General features: G+C 36.7%; 1 protein-coding gene across 2 annotated transcripts in view; it reads left to right on the top strand.

Annotated features, from left to right (window-relative positions):
* The window catches only part of ARHGAP26 (Rho GTPase activating protein 26), a 542,258-nt gene that overhangs the window by 137,721 nt on the left and 384,440 nt on the right, over positions 1-20,097 (top strand). For both annotated transcript variants that reach the window (XM_074291699.1, XM_074291700.1), the window contains exon 5: positions 12,456-12,557. In XM_074291699.1, coding sequence (XP_074147800.1) covers positions 12,456-12,557 — 102 coding nt within the window. The remainder of the gene's footprint in view (positions 1-12,455; positions 12,558-20,097) is intronic.

The raw sequence follows: 20,097 nt of genomic DNA on the forward strand, positions 1-20,097 counted from the left end.
GAACAAAATAAACATGAAAAGATACAGCCAAACAATGTGTTATGAAAGAGAGAGAGAGAATATATTATTGAAATAGAGAGTGTGAGAATGAAAGAATTTATAAATGAGAATATGTTGATTTTGATTGGAGAAGTGACATATTAGGATTACTTGAGCAGTATGAACTGGAGGGGAGACTGGACACAGAAAAATCATTTAGGTTAATTTATGTAAGTCTAGGTATGAGGTAATAAAGCCCTGAATTAGGGGGTTGTTGAGGAGGAGTGAAGAAGAGGGAACAGACATAGGAGATAGTCTTATCTTGCCCTCTGGCTAACAACTAGGAAACGTGTAGTATTCTGGCAGTATTTTGGAGGTCAACTGTGGAGGAGGTATTTGTATTAGAAAACGAAAAAGATATAATTATCTGCAAATGGCTTCAGTGTGCAGAATGCCCTGAAGATAATTAGTCACAGTCAATAGCTCCATCTGCAGGCAAGCAAGGATATATCATCTTTGTGATTTAAAAAAAAAAAAAAAAAAAAAAAATTGGTTGTCACTGATCTCCATAAAGGGAATACTCTATAGCTCAAATGACATTTTTTGGGTGAGATTAATTAACACACGAGTATTCCCTCCAAACCAAATACAAGCTCCTCTTATGTGCAAAAATACTGTATTTTCATAATACAGAGACAAAAAAAGTTTTCTGCCTTTAGGGCACTTATATTAAACTAATTACCTATAATGTCCAAATAGATAAATTTATACAGAATAAAGGAGGAAGTCATGAATATCTTTCCCTTGAATGAAAACAGGGAGATTCAGGAGAATAGCATGAAATAAAATTTGAAAAGTAAGCTGGATCCAGATTGTGAAGGGTTTTAAATACCTGACTGGGGAATTTATTTGTATTCTTTACTGAACTCTGTGATCAGCAAAAATGGTCTCTTCTTGGTTCTTCAGAAATGATTCCCATTTCCATGCATTTGTGCTGGACATCCCACATAGCTGGAACGTATTCCTTCTTCATATTCTCTTCATTTCCCTTTAAGATGCTGCGCAAACCCCTTTTGCAAAAAAACATTCCTGGTCTCCCAATTGCTCGTCCTTCATTTGCCCCCCCTGTTCTCCCCCTCATTACCTTTTATTTAATTACTTTATATATGTTTGTATTATTCATTTTATTTTTTATATCCATTTACTTTTTATTCACAGGGTTTGGTATATAACGAATGCTTAATAAATACTTGTTGATGGATTTTTAGTTATACTCTAGGTGTATATTGTAAATGTAAGCTATTTCCAAGAAGATACGTTTTCACTTGTAACCCTAGCACCTAGAACAGTGCCAGGCACACAGTAGGTGTTCAGTAAAAGGTGATCAGTGAAATGCTTTTCGTACTGTATAGTTAGGGATAGGAAGCTTGTATAAAACCCACCAACAACTCTGTGAAAGTTACACTTTTTAAAAATTTTTTTTATAATTATAATATTTTCTGACAGTACATATGCATGAGTAATTTTTTTTTTTAGAACATTATCCCTTGTATTCATTTTTCCAAATTTTCCCCTCCCTCCCTCTATTCCCTCCCCTTGATGACAGGCAATCCCATACATTTTACATGTGTTACAATATAACCTAGATACAACATATGTGTGTAAAACCAATTTTCTTGTTGCACGTTAAGTATTAGATTCCGAAGGTATAAGTAACCTGGGTAGATAGACAGTAGTGCTAACAATTTACATTCACTTCCCAGTGTTCCTTCTCTGGGTGTAGTTATTTCTGTCCATCATTGATCAACTGGAAGTGAGTTGGATCTTCTCTATGTTGAAGATTTCCACTTCCATCAGAATACATCCTCATACAGTTGAAGTTTGCAGCGATCTTCTGGTTCTGTTCACTTCACTCAGCATTGGTTCATGTCTCTCCAAGCCTCTCTGTATTCCTCCTGCTGGTCATTTCTTATAGAACAATAATATTCCATAACCTTCATATACCATAATTTACTCAACCATTCTCCAGTTGATGGACATCCGTTCATTTTCCAGTTTCTAGCCATTATGAAAATGGCTGCCACAAACATTTTGGCACATACAGGTCCCTTTCCCTTCTTTAGTATTTCCTTGGGATATAAGCCCATGAGCAGTACTGCTGGATCAAAGGGTATGCACAGTTTGATAACTTTTTGGGCATAATTCCAGATTGCTCTCCAGAATGGCTGGATTCTTTCACAACTCCACCAACAATGCATCAGTGTCCCAGTTTTCCCACATCCCCTCCAACATTCATCATTATTTGTTCCTGTCATCTTAGCCAATCTGACAGGTGTGTAGTGGTATCTCAGAGTTGTCTTAATTTGCATTTCTCTGATCTGTAGTGATTTGGAACACTCTTTCATATGAGTGGAAATAGTTTCAATTTCATCATCTGAAAATTGTCTGTTCATATCCTTTGACCATTTATCAATTGGAGAATGGTTTGATTTCTGATAAATTAGGGTCAGTTCTCTATATATTTTGGAAATGAGACCTTTATCAGAACCGTTAAATGTAAAAATGTTTTCCCAATTTGTTACTTCCCTTCTAATCTTGTTTGCATTAGTTTTGTTTGTACAAAAACTTTTTAATTTGATGTAATTAAAATCTTCTATTTTGTGATCAATAATGATCTCTAGTTCTCCTCTGGTCATAAATTCCTTCCTCCTCCACAGGTCTGAGAGGTAGACTATTTTCTGTTTCTCTAATCTATTTATGATCTCATTCTTTATGCCTAAGTCATGGACCCATTTTGATCTTATCTTGGTATATGGTGTTAAGTGTGGATCCATATCTAATTTCTGCCATACTAATTTCCAGTTTTCCCAACAGTTTTTTTCAAATAATGAATTTTTATCCCCAATGTTGGTATCTTTGGGTTTGTCAAAGACTAGATTGCTATAGATGTACCCTTTTTTGTCCTGTGTATCTAATCTGTTCCACTGATCGACTTATTTTTTAGCCAATACCAAATGGGTTTGGTAATCACTGCTTTATAGTATAGTTCTAGATCAGGTACAGCTAGGCCACCTTCATTTAATTTTTTTTTTTCATTAGTTCCCTTGAAATCCTCGACCTTTTGTTGTTCCATATGGATTCTGTTGTTATTTTTTCTAGGTCATTAAAATAGTTTCTTGGGAGTCTGATTGGTATAGCACTAAATAAATAGATTAGTTTGGGGAGTATTGTCATCTTTATTATCATTCGCTCGGCCTATCCACAAGCACTGAATGTCTTTCCAATTATTTAAATCTGACTTTATTTTTGTGGCAAGTGTTTTGTAATTTTGCTCATATAATTCCTGACTATTCGTTGGTAGATGGATTCCCAAATATTTTATACTCTAGACATTTGTTTTGAATGGAATTTCTCTTTGTATCTCTTGCTGTTTGCATTTTGTTGGTGATGTATAAAAATGCTGAGGATTTATGTGGATTTATTTTGTATCCAGCAATTTTGCTAAAGTTGTGAATTATTTCTAATAACTTTTTATTAGAATCTCTGGGATTCTCTAAGTATACCATCATATCATCTGCAAAGAGTGACTGAAACTTACACTTTTTTAAGGAGAAGGTAAGACATACCAGCATTGCATTGTTTGGTAAAGTTCCGTACCAGGAGCTCCCCACACTGATACACAGGAATGCTGAGTCAAATTAGTCATAATTTATTAAGCATCTTACATATTCCAGGCCATATGCCAAGCTCTCAGATTACAGAGAAAGAATTAACAGTCCCTGCCCTCAGGAGATTTACTAATAATGGGAAAAAAACAACCAAAGTAAATCCCCCAACTATGTGCTGGGTGCAGTGATAGAGAGACAAAAGTAATAAATAATCTTTGTCCAATGGACTTTGAAGTTGTTGGGGCCTGCTGAGCAGGTTGGGGGTGCAGAGATATTGTCTCAAGATGGATTTGGTGACTAATCCATCTGGTAGTTGGTTTTCTTGTTGGATGCATTACTGCTTTCCCACAAACTCCTACTATCTGCATATGCTTGCCCAAAGCCCTGGTTTGAAGCTTACCACAGTTAACCAAATGAAGAGATTCAGAAATCCGATAGGCTTATGTTCATTGCAGGAAGATCTATTGGGAGGTGAAATATGAAATAAAGGACCAAGCTTGAAAGGATTAAAAAAAATACTACTCAATTTTTATACTATACTAGTGCTTTCTTCTCCAAAATCCACAGGAGGTAGCTTGCCAAGTTTGGGTTTGGTTCCTCCCCGCTCCCCCCGTGTCTCACTTTGGTTCTATATCTTCTCCTTTTCATCCTTCACTCTCTATATATGTGCTCCTGTTCTATTCTAGGACACATTTTAATGAAGGAAACTGTGCTATCTAAAGTACAGTCTTGAAGTGCCAGCCAATAACACGGGGATGTATTTGGCAGCAGCCAAGTTCTGTTTTCTGAATCTTTTCTGTACGGATGCTAAATTTATCCCTTCCTCCTCTTCTTCCTCCTCCTCTTATATTCAGTTGCCATAACAACCTGTTGCCACTTCAGTAAGAAACTGAAGTTAGAGAAGCCGGGTAGGGAGGGGGCTGTGTTGAGTTAATGAGACTTATAGTAGCTAGTCCAATACTTTCATTTTATAGCTGAGGAAACTGAGACCCAAAGGAGTTAAATGATTTGCCCAAATCACATAGGGAATGACTAGCAGAGCTTGGTTTAGTGCTTTGTTTAGTGAAGAATTTTAAAATAACCTGCCCTTAAAGAATTCACCATTTAAGCAGACATGACAAATATGGAATAGCTTTTAATTCAGGATGGTATCTATGGAGACGTAAGCACTAATTATTTCAGTATGGTACCTGATGTGTGTGTATATGAATACATGGAAAGACCAACAGGAAGGGGAAGGAGGAGATTCAGAGAGTCCCTAGAGGACGGGAAGAATGGCATTGTAAGCGTAGAGATGATCTCTAAGAAACGCATAGTTGCTGGAAAATGCAGAGCATGTTTAAGAGATGATGGGGAATCCAGTTTAGCTGGGGTATAGCTAATTTAGAGGGAAGCAATATGAGCTAAGGCTAGGGAAATAGGGAGGTACCACATTGAGCAAAGCCTTGAATGACAGGCAAAAGAACTCAGACTTTAATTATTATATATCATGAGACACTGATGATTGCTCCATTAGGGAAAGATTAAAGCAGGGGGAGCATCCTACATCCTATAGATAGTTCGACAAGCTAGTTGTTGTTGTAAGCCTTCTATTTTGGAAAGTAGCAAAACCCACGATCCTAGCATAGTTATCCTTATAAAGATCTTGCTCTTTTTCTCTAGACAGAACTGGCCAATATTCCCCTTATCTTTGGTTCTTCTTTTGGATGTTAAATTTAGATAGCCTCTATGAGTCATTTAAATATTGCAAAAATTTGGTGCACGTGGCCCATGGCCTTTTCCCATTCTTGGCCTGTTGGAATGTAGTGAAAGGACACTTCCAAAGGGTCATAGAGCTCTAAAAAAGAGTCGTTAACATGGGTTGGCTTGCACCCACCCTGATATCATGAAGTCATTGGCAGAGAGGGACCCAAGAGTTATATAAAACACATGAGCTGCTTTGGGAAAGCTTTACTCACAAAATTTAAAAACAAAAGCTGGCATAGTCAAGGGGTCCTTTCCCCCCGGGCTCCATGATTTCTTTCCCTCTCTGTTTTGATTCTTTATCTTCTTTTCAGAAAATTCAGCATGTGCTTATGATGTGCAGGGTTCTCTCAGATGCAGGGGAGGTACAAAGATCATTAAGACCATAAGAAGTCCAATATGGGGTCTCATAGAGGCACTCTGTCAGGTTAGAGGGAAAGTTGGGCATATTTGGATCTAGAAAGACCTGGCACCACTTGCTCAGAGCTTCCTAAACAAATCACTTAATTTCTCTCTTTGCAATATGACCCAACTTTTAAGATCCTTTCACACTCTAGTGCTATGATTCTGTGATTGTGGATAGACTTAAAGAGCTAAAGCTGGATCATGCTTCTCAGTTTACAGATGAGGAAACTGAGACCCTTGAGATTTAAATGGCTTGCCCAAGATCTAACAGATAATAAACATCAAAGTCAGAATTTGATTCTGGACCTCTGATTCTGGAACCAGTTCTGTTTACACTGGACCACACTGGTGGTGGGGAAATCACAGAAACTTTTGTGAAAAAGATAGATTATTTTCTTTTGATTTGGGAGACTTACAGTTGCTGAAATTCCAGAGCAAGACATTAAAAATATAGGAAACTACAAAGCAAAAAGGTGGAGGTAGGAAAGAAAGTCGAGACATGTTTAGGAAATAACTGGTTGATAAAATCCTCTACATCTGAAAGGAAATTTTTTTAATCTTATGGAATATTTCTTATACTTCAGGCTCAAGATGCTTTTACTGTCTCTGAGAAGTGTTTATTTATGTAGAGTCTATCCAGGGATATGCTGGTAAATATGTGACAGGGGCTCTCTGGAAGAAGGATGTATATTTGACAGACACATTTTAAAATTGAGTCTGCATTAATAACATTTTTCTCTTATCACTTAAGTTTAGACCTCGGCTTCTTAAACTGTGGTTCATGACTATATAGGGTCTGTTAACTGAATGCGGGGGTTGTGAAATTATGATTTATTATCAGCAAATATTTGATTTGCATACTTACTTTATATATTTATATACCCAAAGTCACATGAAAATTTCTCATATGAAAAGGAGACGTGAATGGAAAAAGTTTGAGAAGCCAATCTAGACAATCAACAAAATAAGCAAAACCTGATTTTATAATATTTGCTGATTCCCAAAGTGTTAACTACTCACTGAAAATTTAATAATTAGCCATTGTGAACTGGTATGAACTGGCTTCATTTAGCACATACATGGTTATAATGATCAATATTTATTGCATTAGAAATTAAAATGTCATAGTATTCATATAAGAGTCTCTTTGATCATGTGTATCTTCCACAAAGGAATCAAAAGTCCCCAGAGATCATCTCACCACATTTTGAGAATTGCTAATAGTCCAATCCGCCATTTTACAAATGAGTCAACTGAAGGTCATGAATATCAGACAAAGAATTTGAACCTAGATTCTGGCCACAAAGCTCTGCTATTCTGTTGTTTTATAGAAGCAATTGAAGAGAAAAATGCTTATTTGGATGAGGCTCAGATCAGACAATATAACCTCTTAAGGTGGGCCAGATGTTAAAATAGAATTGGAAAATATTTAACAAGATAAATAAAAATACAGTACAACATAGATAATGTTAATTTGTGGTTTTCTGGTTAAATATTGAGGCCTGCAAGATCTCTGCTTGAGTTTGACTCCACTATTCTAGTTTTAACTTTTTTTTTTTTTTTTTTTTTTTTTTTTTTTTTTAAGATTGTGATATTTGTCCAAAGACACTTAAGCAGAGCCAGAATCACATAGCCACCACCTGGTTGAGACTCTCATGGACTATTGTCAAAATTCCTAATTGTTCTCTTCCCAATTTTCACACCACTTACAGAGTGATACTCTGTTTTTTTAGGGAAAGGGCAATTGGAGTTATGTGAGTGCAGGGTCATAAAGCTAGTCAGGGTCTGAGGTTGGATTTGAACTCAGGAAGACTAGTTTTCCTGCCTCTGGATCTAGCATTCTATCCCACTGTAGCCCCTGGCTGCTTTCCTGAGTCAAATTAAACTTGCTAGTTTGACTTCCCAAGTGATGCAGGAGATAGAACATTGGAACTCAGATCTTGCTCAAGTCTTTAAAAAATTATTATAAAAGCTTTTTATTTTTAAAACATGTAGGTTAATTTTTCAACATTGACCCTTGCATAGCCTTGTGTTCCACATTTTCCCCTCCTTCCCCCCACCTCCTCCCCTAGATGGCAAGCAATTCATGTTAAAATATATATTAACATAGTTATACAACAGAATGATAGTCTTCTTTTTATTAATTTTATAATTATACATTTTTTGACAGTATATATGCATGAGTAATTTTTTAATAACATTATCCCTTGTATTCATTTTTCCAGATTTTCCCCTCCCTCCCTCCCTCTACTCCCTCCCCCCGATGGCAGGCAATCCCATACATTTTACATGTGTTACAATAAAACCTAGATACAATATATGTGTGTAAATACCATTTTCTTGTTGCACATTAAGTATTAGATTCCGAAGGTATAAGTAACCTGGGTAGATAGACAGTAGTGCTAACAGTTTACATTCAATTCCCAGTGTTCCTTCTCAGGGTGTAGTTGTGTCTGTCCATCATTGATCAACTGGAAGTGAGTTGGATCTTCTTTATGTTGAAGATATCCACTTCCATCAGAATACATCCTCATACAGTATTGAAGTGTATAATGATCTCCTGGTTCTGCTCATTTCACTCAGCATCAGTTGATGTAAGTCTCTCCAAGCCTCTCTGTATTCCTCCTGCTGGTCATTTCTTACAGAGCAATAATATTCCATAACCTTCATATACCATTATTTACCCAACCATTCTCCAATTGATGGACATCCGTTCATCTTCAAGTTTCTAGCTACAACAAAAAGAGCTGCCACAAACATTTTGGCACATACAGGTCCTTTCCCCTCTTTAGTATTTCTTTAGGATATAAGCCCAATAGCAGCAATGCTGGATCAAAAGGTATGCACAGTTTGATAACTTTTTGGGCATAGTTCCAAATTGCTCTCCAGAATGGTTGGATTCATTCACAACTCCACCAACAATGCATCAGTGTCCCAGTTTTCCCACATCCCCTCCAACATTCATCATTATTTGTTCCTGTCATCTTAGCCAATCTGACAGGTGTGTAGTGCTATCTCAGAGTTGTCTTAATTTGCATTTCTCTGATCAATAGTGATTTGGAACACTCTTTCATATGAGTGGATATAGTTTCAATTTCATCATCTGAAAATTGTCTGTTCATATCCTTTGACCATTTATCAATTGGAGAATGGTTTGATTTCTTATAAATTAGGGTCAGTTCTCTGTATATTTTAGAAATGAGACCTTTATCAGGACCTTTAACTATAAAAATATTTTCCCAATTTGTTACTTCCCTTCTAATCTTGTTTGCATTAGTATTGTTTGTACAGAAACTTTTTAGTTTGATGTAATCAAAATCTTCTATTTTGTGATCAATAAGGATCTCTAGTTCTTCTCTAGTTATAAATTCCTTCCTCCTCCACAGGTCTGAGAGGTAGACTATTTTCTGTTCCTCTAATCTATTTATGATCTCACAGGATGATAGTCTTAAGACACAACTGTGATGATGCCGTTCTCTTGCTTAAAAAGCTCCTAGTTAGCACTGGCATAAAGCCTTTATGAGGTCAGGCTGCAGACTAGGCTGGTCCAGACAAACTAGCCAAGTTGTTGTTCCTCAAATTCAGGATTTTGTTTCCCCAAACAAAAAATCCCCCCCCCCAAAAAAAAAAAAATTCAGGATTCTGTTTCCTTGCTTTAGTGCAGGCTGCCCCTAAATGCCTGAATGTTCTCTTTCTTAATTCAGCTTTTTAGAATTCCTAGTTCCTTTTAAAGATCAGCTTCTAGTCAAGAGCTTTCCTATCTCTGCAAGATGACACTACCAACTTATCTCATCTTCAAGTTATTTAGCATTATGCTTAGGTATGTGATTTCTTCCAATAAAATGTTCAAGCCTTGAGTTAGGTAACTATTTTTGTCTTAATAACCCCTAGTCCAAGAATAGGGGCTGGTACGTAGTAAATGATGTTGGTTTGTTAGTTATTTTATTCAAGGCCTAAAAGAATTGGCATCTGGGTGAGAGTGCCAGACCTGGAGTCAGAAGGACTCAAATCTGGCCTCAGACACTTAGTAGCTGTGTGAGCATGGGCAAGTCACTTAACCCTGTTTGCCTCAGTTTCCTCATTTGTAAAATGAGCTGAAGAAGGAAATGGCAAACCCACTTCAGTGTCTTTGCCAAGAAAACCCCAAATGGGGTAATTGAACACAACAAGAAAAAAAGTACTAAATGATAGACCCTGGAATTATGAAGCATGTTTCTTTTCTTTTCTTTTTTCCTGAGGCAATTGGGGTTAACTGACTTGTCCAGGAAGTGTTAAGTGTCTGAAGTCAGACTCATGTCCTCCTGACTTAAGGGCTGGTGCTTTATCCACTACACCAACTAGCAGCTCTGAGGAAAAAGCATTTATTAAGCTCCTACTATGTGCCAGATACTTTAAGTGCTTTATAAATGTTGTATTTGATCCTGAAATGAATACAAACACTGAAAGATAGAATTTCTGGGCAATTAATTAATTTGTTAATTAGGCTGAGTAACAATTAATGTCTATTCTGAAACCCCTTAAATCCTTCCTAAAGGGAATGCCTGGGACAAGTGAAACTGAACTGTGATAGCAGATGTTTAATGGAAAGATAGGCTAAAAGGCTGCACCAGTGACCTTTATGCATCTGGGGAAGCCATCTCCATCCAGATTTCTGATTAGTTTTTGCCTCCATGAGCTGAGTTGCCAAGGACTGTGGGTGTTCATCCTCAAAGGCAAAAGCTCACTCAGAGTGGATTCTAGAATTCTAGACCAGAATTAGGCCTCCCAGTTGAGTGGGGTCCCACCCAATTATGGAGCATTTGCCTTGAGGGCAAATCTCACTCAGCCATGCCCTTCCCAGACTCACTGACATTTTCAAGCATTGGATTTTTACAGAAATAATAGGAAAAAGGGTGGCCCCACAAATTAAAAATAGTTATTAGTATAATATAATAATATATATGTAACATAGTATATATGCTATAGATATTAATAATATATTAGCATTTTTTTTAATCCTTGCAACAAAACTAGAAGGTAACAGTTATTACTATCCTGAGGCAAGCAGTTGGAAAGTGCCTAAGGCCATATTCCAATCCCAGCTGTGCTATCCAGCTTCCTCCTTACTTTTGGATTTCATAGCAATTAGTACTTAAAGTTGAATACTTATAACGATTACTATTATTTGAAACATTTCATTGATATTTCCAATTTTAGAATGTTACTATCTCTTACTTTCAGGTGGGTTTCACCTTCTCTCATGTCTGAGTACTGTGCAGAATAAAGTTTAGTTCTTGGTTGATTTGAAAATTCTTTTTCCATTCTGGGTATTGATTCATAGGGGGAAAAACAGTAAGGGTCATCAAGTAGACAAGTGAAAAACAAAAATTGGGCCTGTGGCCAAGAGTGGAAAATGGATTGTTGGTTGCCATGTCAGTGCCAAAATTTCCTGGCCTCTCCCTTCCTCCTTTACACATTCAAATAACTAATAATGTTAGACCCTATTCAATAAAAATGCCATTAAAGATATGTAAGTTCCCCTCTTCTAGCTCTTCACAGAAGCTGTGATTTGTTTGGTTTGGGAAGCTTCCAATGAGCAAACTCTCTTTACCAATTCAAATGACTACCTGCCCTACAAGTTGTTGTCTTAGTTGCCTGGGGCAGGAAAAACTTCTGTCACTCACTCAGGACTCAGAGTTATAGAACCAGATTATATGTGTGAGAGATTTGACTTTCTGATTCTTTTACTTTTGGGGGGTTGGGAGGGATGAAGAGGAGACGATCAGAATTAAGTGTCTTGTCCAGGACCACACAGCTAGTGTCTGAGGTCAGATTTGAACTCCTAAGTTCTCTGTTCTATCCACTATAACATCTAGCCACTTCCCTGACACTTTTTCTAAGAATATTTTGCCTTGGGCTGATTAAAATTAAAGAATGAGTCTGATATAGACAAAGAGGTGGATGGGATAATGGGTAGAGTGCTGGAGCTGGAGTCAAGAAGATTCATCTTATCATTTGTATGATTTTGGGCAAGTCACTGTCTGCCAATTTCTTCATCTGTAAGATGAACTGGAGAAGGAAATGACAAACCTTTCCAATATCCTCCCCAAGAAAACCCCAAATGGATTCACAAATTCTCATAAGTTACTGAAATGACTATACATTAACTAAATGAAACACCTATTATGTGCTAGGCTCTGTGCTAAAGTGCATCACAAATATAAATAGGACAAGAGTGAAAAATAAAATCACAACTGATTTTGACTAACAGATACAGGGTCTTTGGGCTGTGGGTCTCCTCACGCCTTTCCCCAAATGTTTCACTTCCCCCACAAATTTCTGTGTTATATGGGGAACTTTCTTTCTACCTCTGCTTCTCACCATCTACCTGTGGAACTGTAATCTTAAAATATTGTTCATTTTACAGTTTGAGTTTTAAAAAGCCAGGAACTGTTTTTACTTCCTTTTATGTGTCCAGTTAGACATGAATACATTATGGCATTTTCATGACCAGAATGCAATTTATAGAACTTGGAGTTTGTTAGTCTCCTATCATTTTATGAGAAATGAGAAGAAAGGGGAGCACAAAGATGTATGGAGAATTAAATATTTATAGTAGTCTAGAACTGCATTTATTCCTCCAATATATCTCCTTTTTTTTTTTTTAAATTTTTTTGATAGGATGCCAAGAAGAAGTATGATAAGGAAACAGAGAAATATTGTGGTGTTTTGGAGAAACACTTGAACTTGTCTTCCAAGAAGAAGGAAGCTCATCTTCATGAGGTAAAATTGTCATATATACTCTTGGTTTTCAGAAGAAAAATGGATATAGTTTAATTTCTGGGGGGTATAATTTGACCTTATATAGGTAAGTCCTGTTTGTGCTTTATTGACCTGAAATGACCAATTCCTTAAAATTTGGCTTTAAGAAAGAATTCTTATGTTATTTTCTGTATTTCTCAAAATAAATTGAAATGGCATTACTTTATTAAAAATTCAAATTTTGTGCCTTAAATGCTTTTTCTCCCTTAACTAGTCTTTTCATAACTTCATAGCTCTGTTTTAAAGAGTATCTTGTCATTTAAATAACAGTAGAATATAAGCTTTTTGAGATGGGGCAGCTAGGTGGTGCGACAATTAGAGCACCAGCCCTAAAGTCAGGAGGACTTGAGTTCAAATATGACCTCAGACAATACATCCTTGCTGTGTGACCTTGGGCAAGTCACTTAACCCCAATTGCCTCAGCAAAAAGAAAGAAAGAAAGAAAAAAAGATAAGCTTTTTGAGAGCAGTGACTGTTTAATATTTGATTTTCTATTTTTAGCCCTTCATAATTGCTTGTTGATTGATTGATTTTCTACTGCAGATCAGTTACTGTTTTGAAGCATTTTGATCCATGGGAAGTTACATTCCATGCATTCATTTTTGTGCCAACCTCTACAAGAATAAGCATAGAAATAGAGAATTCCTATGTAGCAGTTGGTGGGGTGTGAAACATAGAAAAACAAGTTATACATAGGAAGTTGGAGTTAAATAAAAATATTTACAAAGGAGTTTCTAGGAGAACATGAAGACCTGGGGAGGGAAGAACTGGAGTAGATTTCCTTTAGGGGGTGGTACTTTGAGTTGAGTTTTTAAGGAAGAATTCTTGGACTTGGTAGCGAGGAATGGGTGCATTTTGGTTATGGGACTCAACTTATGCAGAGGTCTGAAGATGAGAGATGGGAAGTTATTAATAAGAAATAGCAACCAGGCTGGTTTAGATGGAATATGTAGAGTATGTGAAAGAGGAGTAATACATAATTAGCTGGAAAGATAGGTGAGAGACAAATTGCAGAGGTCTTTAAAATCCAAACAGGAGAATTTATATTTTTTCCTTTGAAGCAAGAGAGAGCCACTAAGGGCATGTTGATACCTGAGCTTTTAGGATATAATTCTGGCAGCTATTTGCAGGATGTGTTGGATCAAGGAGAGAGGTGAAATGAAAGAATAAACATTTATATAATACTTAATTTTTCCAGGCATTGTGTAAAAGTTTTTTTTTTAAATCAATTTTATCTCATTTGATTCTAAAACAACTTTATGAAATAGGTAGGTGCTACCATTTTATCCATCCATCCATTCATTTATTTTAAACCTAATAGATTTCCAATTAAATGTAAAAACAATTTTTAACCTTCCTCCCTCCATTCCTCCCTCCCTCCTTCCTTCCTTCCTTCCTCCCTTCCTTTCTCCCTTTCTTCCTCCCTCCTTTCCTTCCTCCTTTCCTTCCTCTCTCCCTCCCTCTCTCCCTCCTTTCCTCTTCCCCTTTCTCCCTCCTTTTCTCCCCCCCTCTCTCTTCCTCCTTCTCCTTCTCTCTCCCTTTTCCTTCCTTCCTTCCTTCCTTCCTTCCTTCCTTCCTTCCTTCCTTCCTTCCTTCCTTCCTTCCTTCCTTCCTTCCTTCCTTCCTTGCTTCCTTCCTTCCTTCCTTCCTTCCTTCCTTCCTTCCTTTCTTCCTTCCTTTTCCTTCCTTCCTTCCTTTTCCTTCCTTTTCCTTCCTTTTCCTTTCCTGCCAAACTTTACATCCCACATTTGAGAAGGCAAGCAATTTGATTAAAAGTTATACATCTGCAGTCATGCAAAAACATTTTTCTATATTAATCATGTTGTGAAATAAAAAATCTAAAAAAACCAAAAACAAAACCCAAGAAAAATAAAGTTAAAAAAGTATTCTTCAATCTGCATTAAAATAGCATTTCTCAAAATGAGTTCTTCAGAACTGTCTTGAATCTTTAGATTGCAGAGACTAGCTATGTTATTCACAGTAGATCATCTTGTAGTGTTGCTGCTGTTGTGTAATATTCTGCTCATTTTAGTTTGCTTAGTTCATTTAAGTTTTTCCAGGCATTTCTAAAATTGATTTACTCATCATTTACTTATAATAGCATAGTAATCTTCCACTACATCATATGCCACAAACTTATTTAGCCATTCCTCAACTCAAGGGCATCCTCTCAATTTCCAATTCTTTGTCATCACAAAAGAGTGCCCTATAAATATTTTTGTACATATAGATCCTTTTCCTTTTTAAAATCTCTTTGGAATAAAGTCCTCATAGTGATATTACTGAGTCAGAGGTATGCACAGTTTTATAGCCTTTCTTACATAGTTCCAAATTTTTCTTTATAATTGTTGGAACAGTTCACATCTTTACTACAGTCATTAGTGTTCCAATTTCCCTACATTTTCCTCCAACATTCATCATATTAGCCAATATCATAGGTATAAGGTGAAAACTTTATTTCTCTCATTAGTAATGAGTTAGAACATTTTTTTCCATGATTATAGAAAGCTTCGATTTTTTTTTTTTATCTGAAAACTGCCTGTTTTTATAGTTGGTGCTATTAGTATCTCCACTTTACAGATGAGGAAACTGAGGCAAACAGGTTAAGTCATTTACCTAGGATCATATTAATAAAGATCTGGGAGAGAGGGGAAATGAAAGAAATAAGCATTTACATAATGCCCAGTTTTGCCAGGTATTGTGTAATTTTTTTTTTTTTTTCCTTTTTTTTAAGCTGAGGCAATTAGGGTTAAGTGACTTGCCTAGGGTCACACAGCTGGGAAGTGTTACATGTCTGAGGCTAGATGTGAACTCAGGTCCTCCTGACTTCAGGGCTGGTGCCCTCTCCACTGCAAAAGTTTTTTTGTTTTTTAATCAATTTTATCTCATTTGATCCTAAAACAACCTTGTGAAGTAGGTAGGCACTACCATTTTATTCATCCATCCATTCATTTATTTTAAATCTAACAGATTTGAACTTAGAGCTTCCTGACTACAGGCCTGGCACTCTATTTCCTATGATTCCTGGCTGCTTCAATTTGAGACCCAGCAAGACAAGTCTGATGAAGGCCTGAATTAGGATAGTGCCTATGGAAAAGAGGAAGGCTTTGAGTTAAGTTGGGGAGGAGAATCAACAAAACATGGCTACTGATTGAACACAAGTGCTTGTCATTCTTAGGTTCTCCTTCAAGTGGAATGAGCTCACTGAAATTTTGGCTGTGCTCTGCAGCCTTTCTTAGCATAAATGCTGAAGATGGATTCCTGACCTCATCTCTTAATTCCTATTCCTCCTTGATTATATAATATCATAATCATCAGAGCCAGTAGAGCTGAGTGTTTGGTCCAGAGGAAGATGATTTCAGGATTCTCATTTAGTCAATATTCTTCAGCAAGTCACTTGCCATATTTCTTAATTCTTGAGGTCATGATTGCTAATGGAGCCTGATCTTTGCATGGGCCTGATGATCAATGATGAGTGACTAGGGAGGTACTAGACATACTGCTGAGAACTGTCCTGACCAAGTTCTAAGATGCTCATTCTAGAGATTTAGCTAACAAATGGTAAATATGTTTAGCTACACCAGCCAGCAGCTGGGTGAGTAGGTGAGGAAGGAACCCAGTGCTTTGTAGATGATAAAATGGTAGATCTTGAGAACTCTTTGAGAGTCAATTAAATATTTATTGAAATAGTACCTTAAGCACAATTACAGTATGTACCTAATCCACACAAATCTTCAGCATTTCTGAATGATCAATAAAGCTCAGAAGTTATTGTTGTGGTATTCACCTTCAAGGGACCATGCCAGGTACATTTTTATTTCTCTAAAGTGATTATTATTATTTTTTTATTATAGCTTTTTATTTACAAAACATATGCATCATTTTTCATCATTGACCTTGCAAAACTTCTGTTCCAGATTTTCCCTTCCTTCCCCTCACCTCCTCCCCTAGAAGGCAGGCAGTCCACTACATGTTAAATATGTTCAAGTATATGTAAAATACAATATGTATATACATATTTATACAGTTATCTTGCTGCACAAGAAAAATAGGACTTAGAAAGTAAAAATAACCTGAGAAAGAAAATAAAAATGCAAGCAAACAGTACCAGAGTGGAAATGCTATGTTGTGGTCCACACTTATTTTCCATAGTTCTTCCGCTGGGGGTAGCTGGTTCTCTTCCTTACTTAACAATTAGAACTGATTTGGATCCTCTCATAAAATGATTATTTCTTTGAGAGATTGAAGGAGCTAGCTCCATTTTATGATGACCAGTATTAGTTAAGTTTATCCTGTGACTGACAGTGACTGAATTGGCTGTCCTGGTTTTTTTAGTCCTAGTGCCAAGTCACTTCACTTTTGGCTTCCACATCCTCTTCTACAAAAGGGAGGAAGGGGAGCACTTTTTTAGGTCTCTCCAGGTTCTAAAGCAGTGATTGTGTGTTTCCAGTAGTCCTTCGGAACAAAGGGACTAGTAGAAGTGTTCTTAGGCTGCCATGTATCAGAGAGAAGGCATTGGATGATATTTTATAGTAATAATAATTTGTATTTACCTTGTGCTTTTAAGGTTTGCAAAGTTGTGCTTATAAATTTTATCTCATCAGCCTTGGGAGATAGGTGCAGTTTTCACTCCTGGATGAGAAAAGTGACTTAATCAGTGTCACTAAGCTATTATGTGCTGGAAGAAGTTGATCAGGACTCAGATTTTCCTGTCTCCAGACCCAGAGCATTATCTATCCTTCCCACTAAGCTGCCTCTGCTTAGCTACATCATGCACATGACTTAAAAGGTTTGAGACGGTGATGATAAGGATCTATATTGTGCAAATGAAATAATAATCGTAAAGCAATTAACACACTCATCTCCAGCATTGTAAAGTGCTATCTTCAGCCATTCAGTCAATAAGCCCTATATAAGTATTAGTTATTAGAAGCTTCAGAAATAACAAAGAGAAGAAATGTTCAGCCTGTCTGCAAATCTCGGACTGAGAATAGGTAGCTCTTGTAAGTTGATTGGCATGGCTATTTTCTCAGGGCAAAACACTTGTGTGGTAATGTGGCTGGGAAGCAATTAGGATGCACCATACAGTTGGAAGAATTTCTTGAGTTGGTGCGGTAGTATTGCGGGTTACCACTGCCATCTGGTGGTTGCTAGTGAAATCAGCTCGTTCATTTCAGTTGGAAATTGACCAGGATGAGAGAATTCATGCATGCAGTAAGGGATGTTCCAAGTAGCTAGGTGGTATGGAGAGTAGCAGTGTGAGTTCTGAGTTGAAATCATGGCCTTAGATACTTAGCTGGGTATGAGACTCAGGGCAGACTCCATTCTCAGCCTTAATCCAATGAATTAATATGGGGTTACATTGAGAAGTGAGGAACAAATTAGATTTATTGTGTATAGAACACTTGGTAAAATTTTTACTAAAGAAGTTCCAGGTAAGTCTCAGGATCCAAGTTTTAATTCACCATTCTTATTACTATCTATGTGATCTCAGTGATTCTCAATTTCCTCTTATGTCCAACGGTGTGTTTGTGTGGCAGTGTGTATCTCACGCATTTTTGACCTAAAGTTTGTGACTGTGATTTTAAAATATTTATATGTTTATTGTTGTTCAGTTATTTTTCAGTCATGTCTGGTTCTTTGTGATCCCATTGGGGTTTTCATGTTAAAGATACTGGAGCAGTTTGTCATTTCCTTCTCCAAACTGAGGCAAAGAGGATTGCACAACTTGTTTGTAGTCACGTATCTAGTAAGTGTCTGGGGTCCCATTTGAATTCAGAAAGATGTGTCTTCCCGACTTCAGGCTTGACACTTTATCCTCTGCACCACCCTGCTTGGTAGGTATATTATTATCCTCATTTTCTGAGGAAATCTGAGACGGTCTCACAGACACTCTGGGTCGTCTTCAATTTGAGTCTGGTGTTTTATCCATGATACCATGATACCGCGTTTGGTTCCATATCTGCTAAGTCAGGGAGCTGGACCAAATATTCTCTATGCTTCTTCCCAGCTGAAAACCTTTTGTGTACCAAAAAGCACTGTGCCAAGAGTGGGGGAAGAATTTAGATAAGATACAATTCTGGTCCTCTTGGAGCTTGTAGTCTAGTGATGGAATATGACATCTGTACAAATAATAATACAAAACAATATATGAGATAACAAAATGGTATAATGGAATGCTGGGCTTACTAAACCTCAATTATAAAATGGAGATAAGAACAGTACTTACCTCACAATATTATTGGAGTATCAGATGAGGTAATACATAAAGCAGTATGCACATATTAACTTTTATTATAGTTGTTTTAATCTTTCATTAGACACAATGTTTGAGATGAGGTTCAAATAGAGAAGGACCATGATTACCATGTAGGAGGGTTCAGCTGTGGAAGACCTGATTAAGTAGGACTGTGAAGAAGCTCTAAAATTTCATTAGGTCATTAGAGGAAAGAAGAGGTTACACAATTGGGATCAACATGAACAAAGTTAAGGATATGGACGAGCACAGACCATCCTGTAATTGACCCTATGTATTGCTGTGGACCAGGACTTTTTACATGAGATAGATAAAATTGTATTTAAAAATATTTTGATAGTGTATTTAAATATAATTTCCTTTGTAATCCATATGTTTTATACGTTAAAGATCACAATTCTGAGCAGGATTAGTTTTCATCAGACTGTCCAAAGGATTCCAGCAGGCAAGGACATTTAAGAACTGCTGTTCTAGATTTTGGATTACAGTCTGTCTTCTATACTAATTTGTTAGTTTATTGAGGTCATGGACTTTTGTCTTTATTTTTGTGTGTGTGCACATTCATGCATGAATGCATACGTGCACATGTGCATGTTTACTTTGTATTTATTCTCTTACTAACAAAGTACCCTGAATGTAATAGGGACCTAATCATATTAGTTACATTATTTCAAGGAATTAATAATGAGTTAGATTGAGCCATTCCATATCTTGATCTGGGTTAATTTATGTAGGAAATATGCTCCATTCCTATGGCTTAATTGAAGAGCCATACTTCTAGTGCATGAAAGACCAGTGATTTATATCCTCATAATAGTAATGAAGCCACATTGAGGTCCAAACATCATTGAATCTTAGATTTTGAAGAGCCCCTCAGACCATCCACTTAAATTGTACTTTTTTAAAAATCCTTTTTTCAAGATGTCTGGTTGTAGATTATAAAAACTATAGAAATCAATGTTTTCTTGTAGGAAAAATCTAGGAATGCGCTTAGAATTCCTATTTTGAGATTTACAAAGTATTTAACAGGGTAAGTAAATGCAGATGTTAATTTAGGAAATTCCTCTCATCCCAGTCAAAATATATCATGAGAAACTAACAAAATTTTATTGCAGGTGTTACGCTTTTTGTATTGCTTTGTCCATAACCATTCATAAGTGGAGAACAAACAACAGGTTGAAGAGATAACCGGATTTGGAATCTTTTCTCTCCTCATCCTATGGTTTGTTCTCAAGATGCCAAAAG

This window comes from Sminthopsis crassicaudata, chromosome 2 (genome assembly GCF_048593235.1).
Source record: "Sminthopsis crassicaudata isolate SCR6 chromosome 2, ASM4859323v1, whole genome shotgun sequence".
NCBI classification, from domain to species: domain Eukaryota; kingdom Metazoa; phylum Chordata; class Mammalia; order Dasyuromorphia; family Dasyuridae; genus Sminthopsis; species Sminthopsis crassicaudata.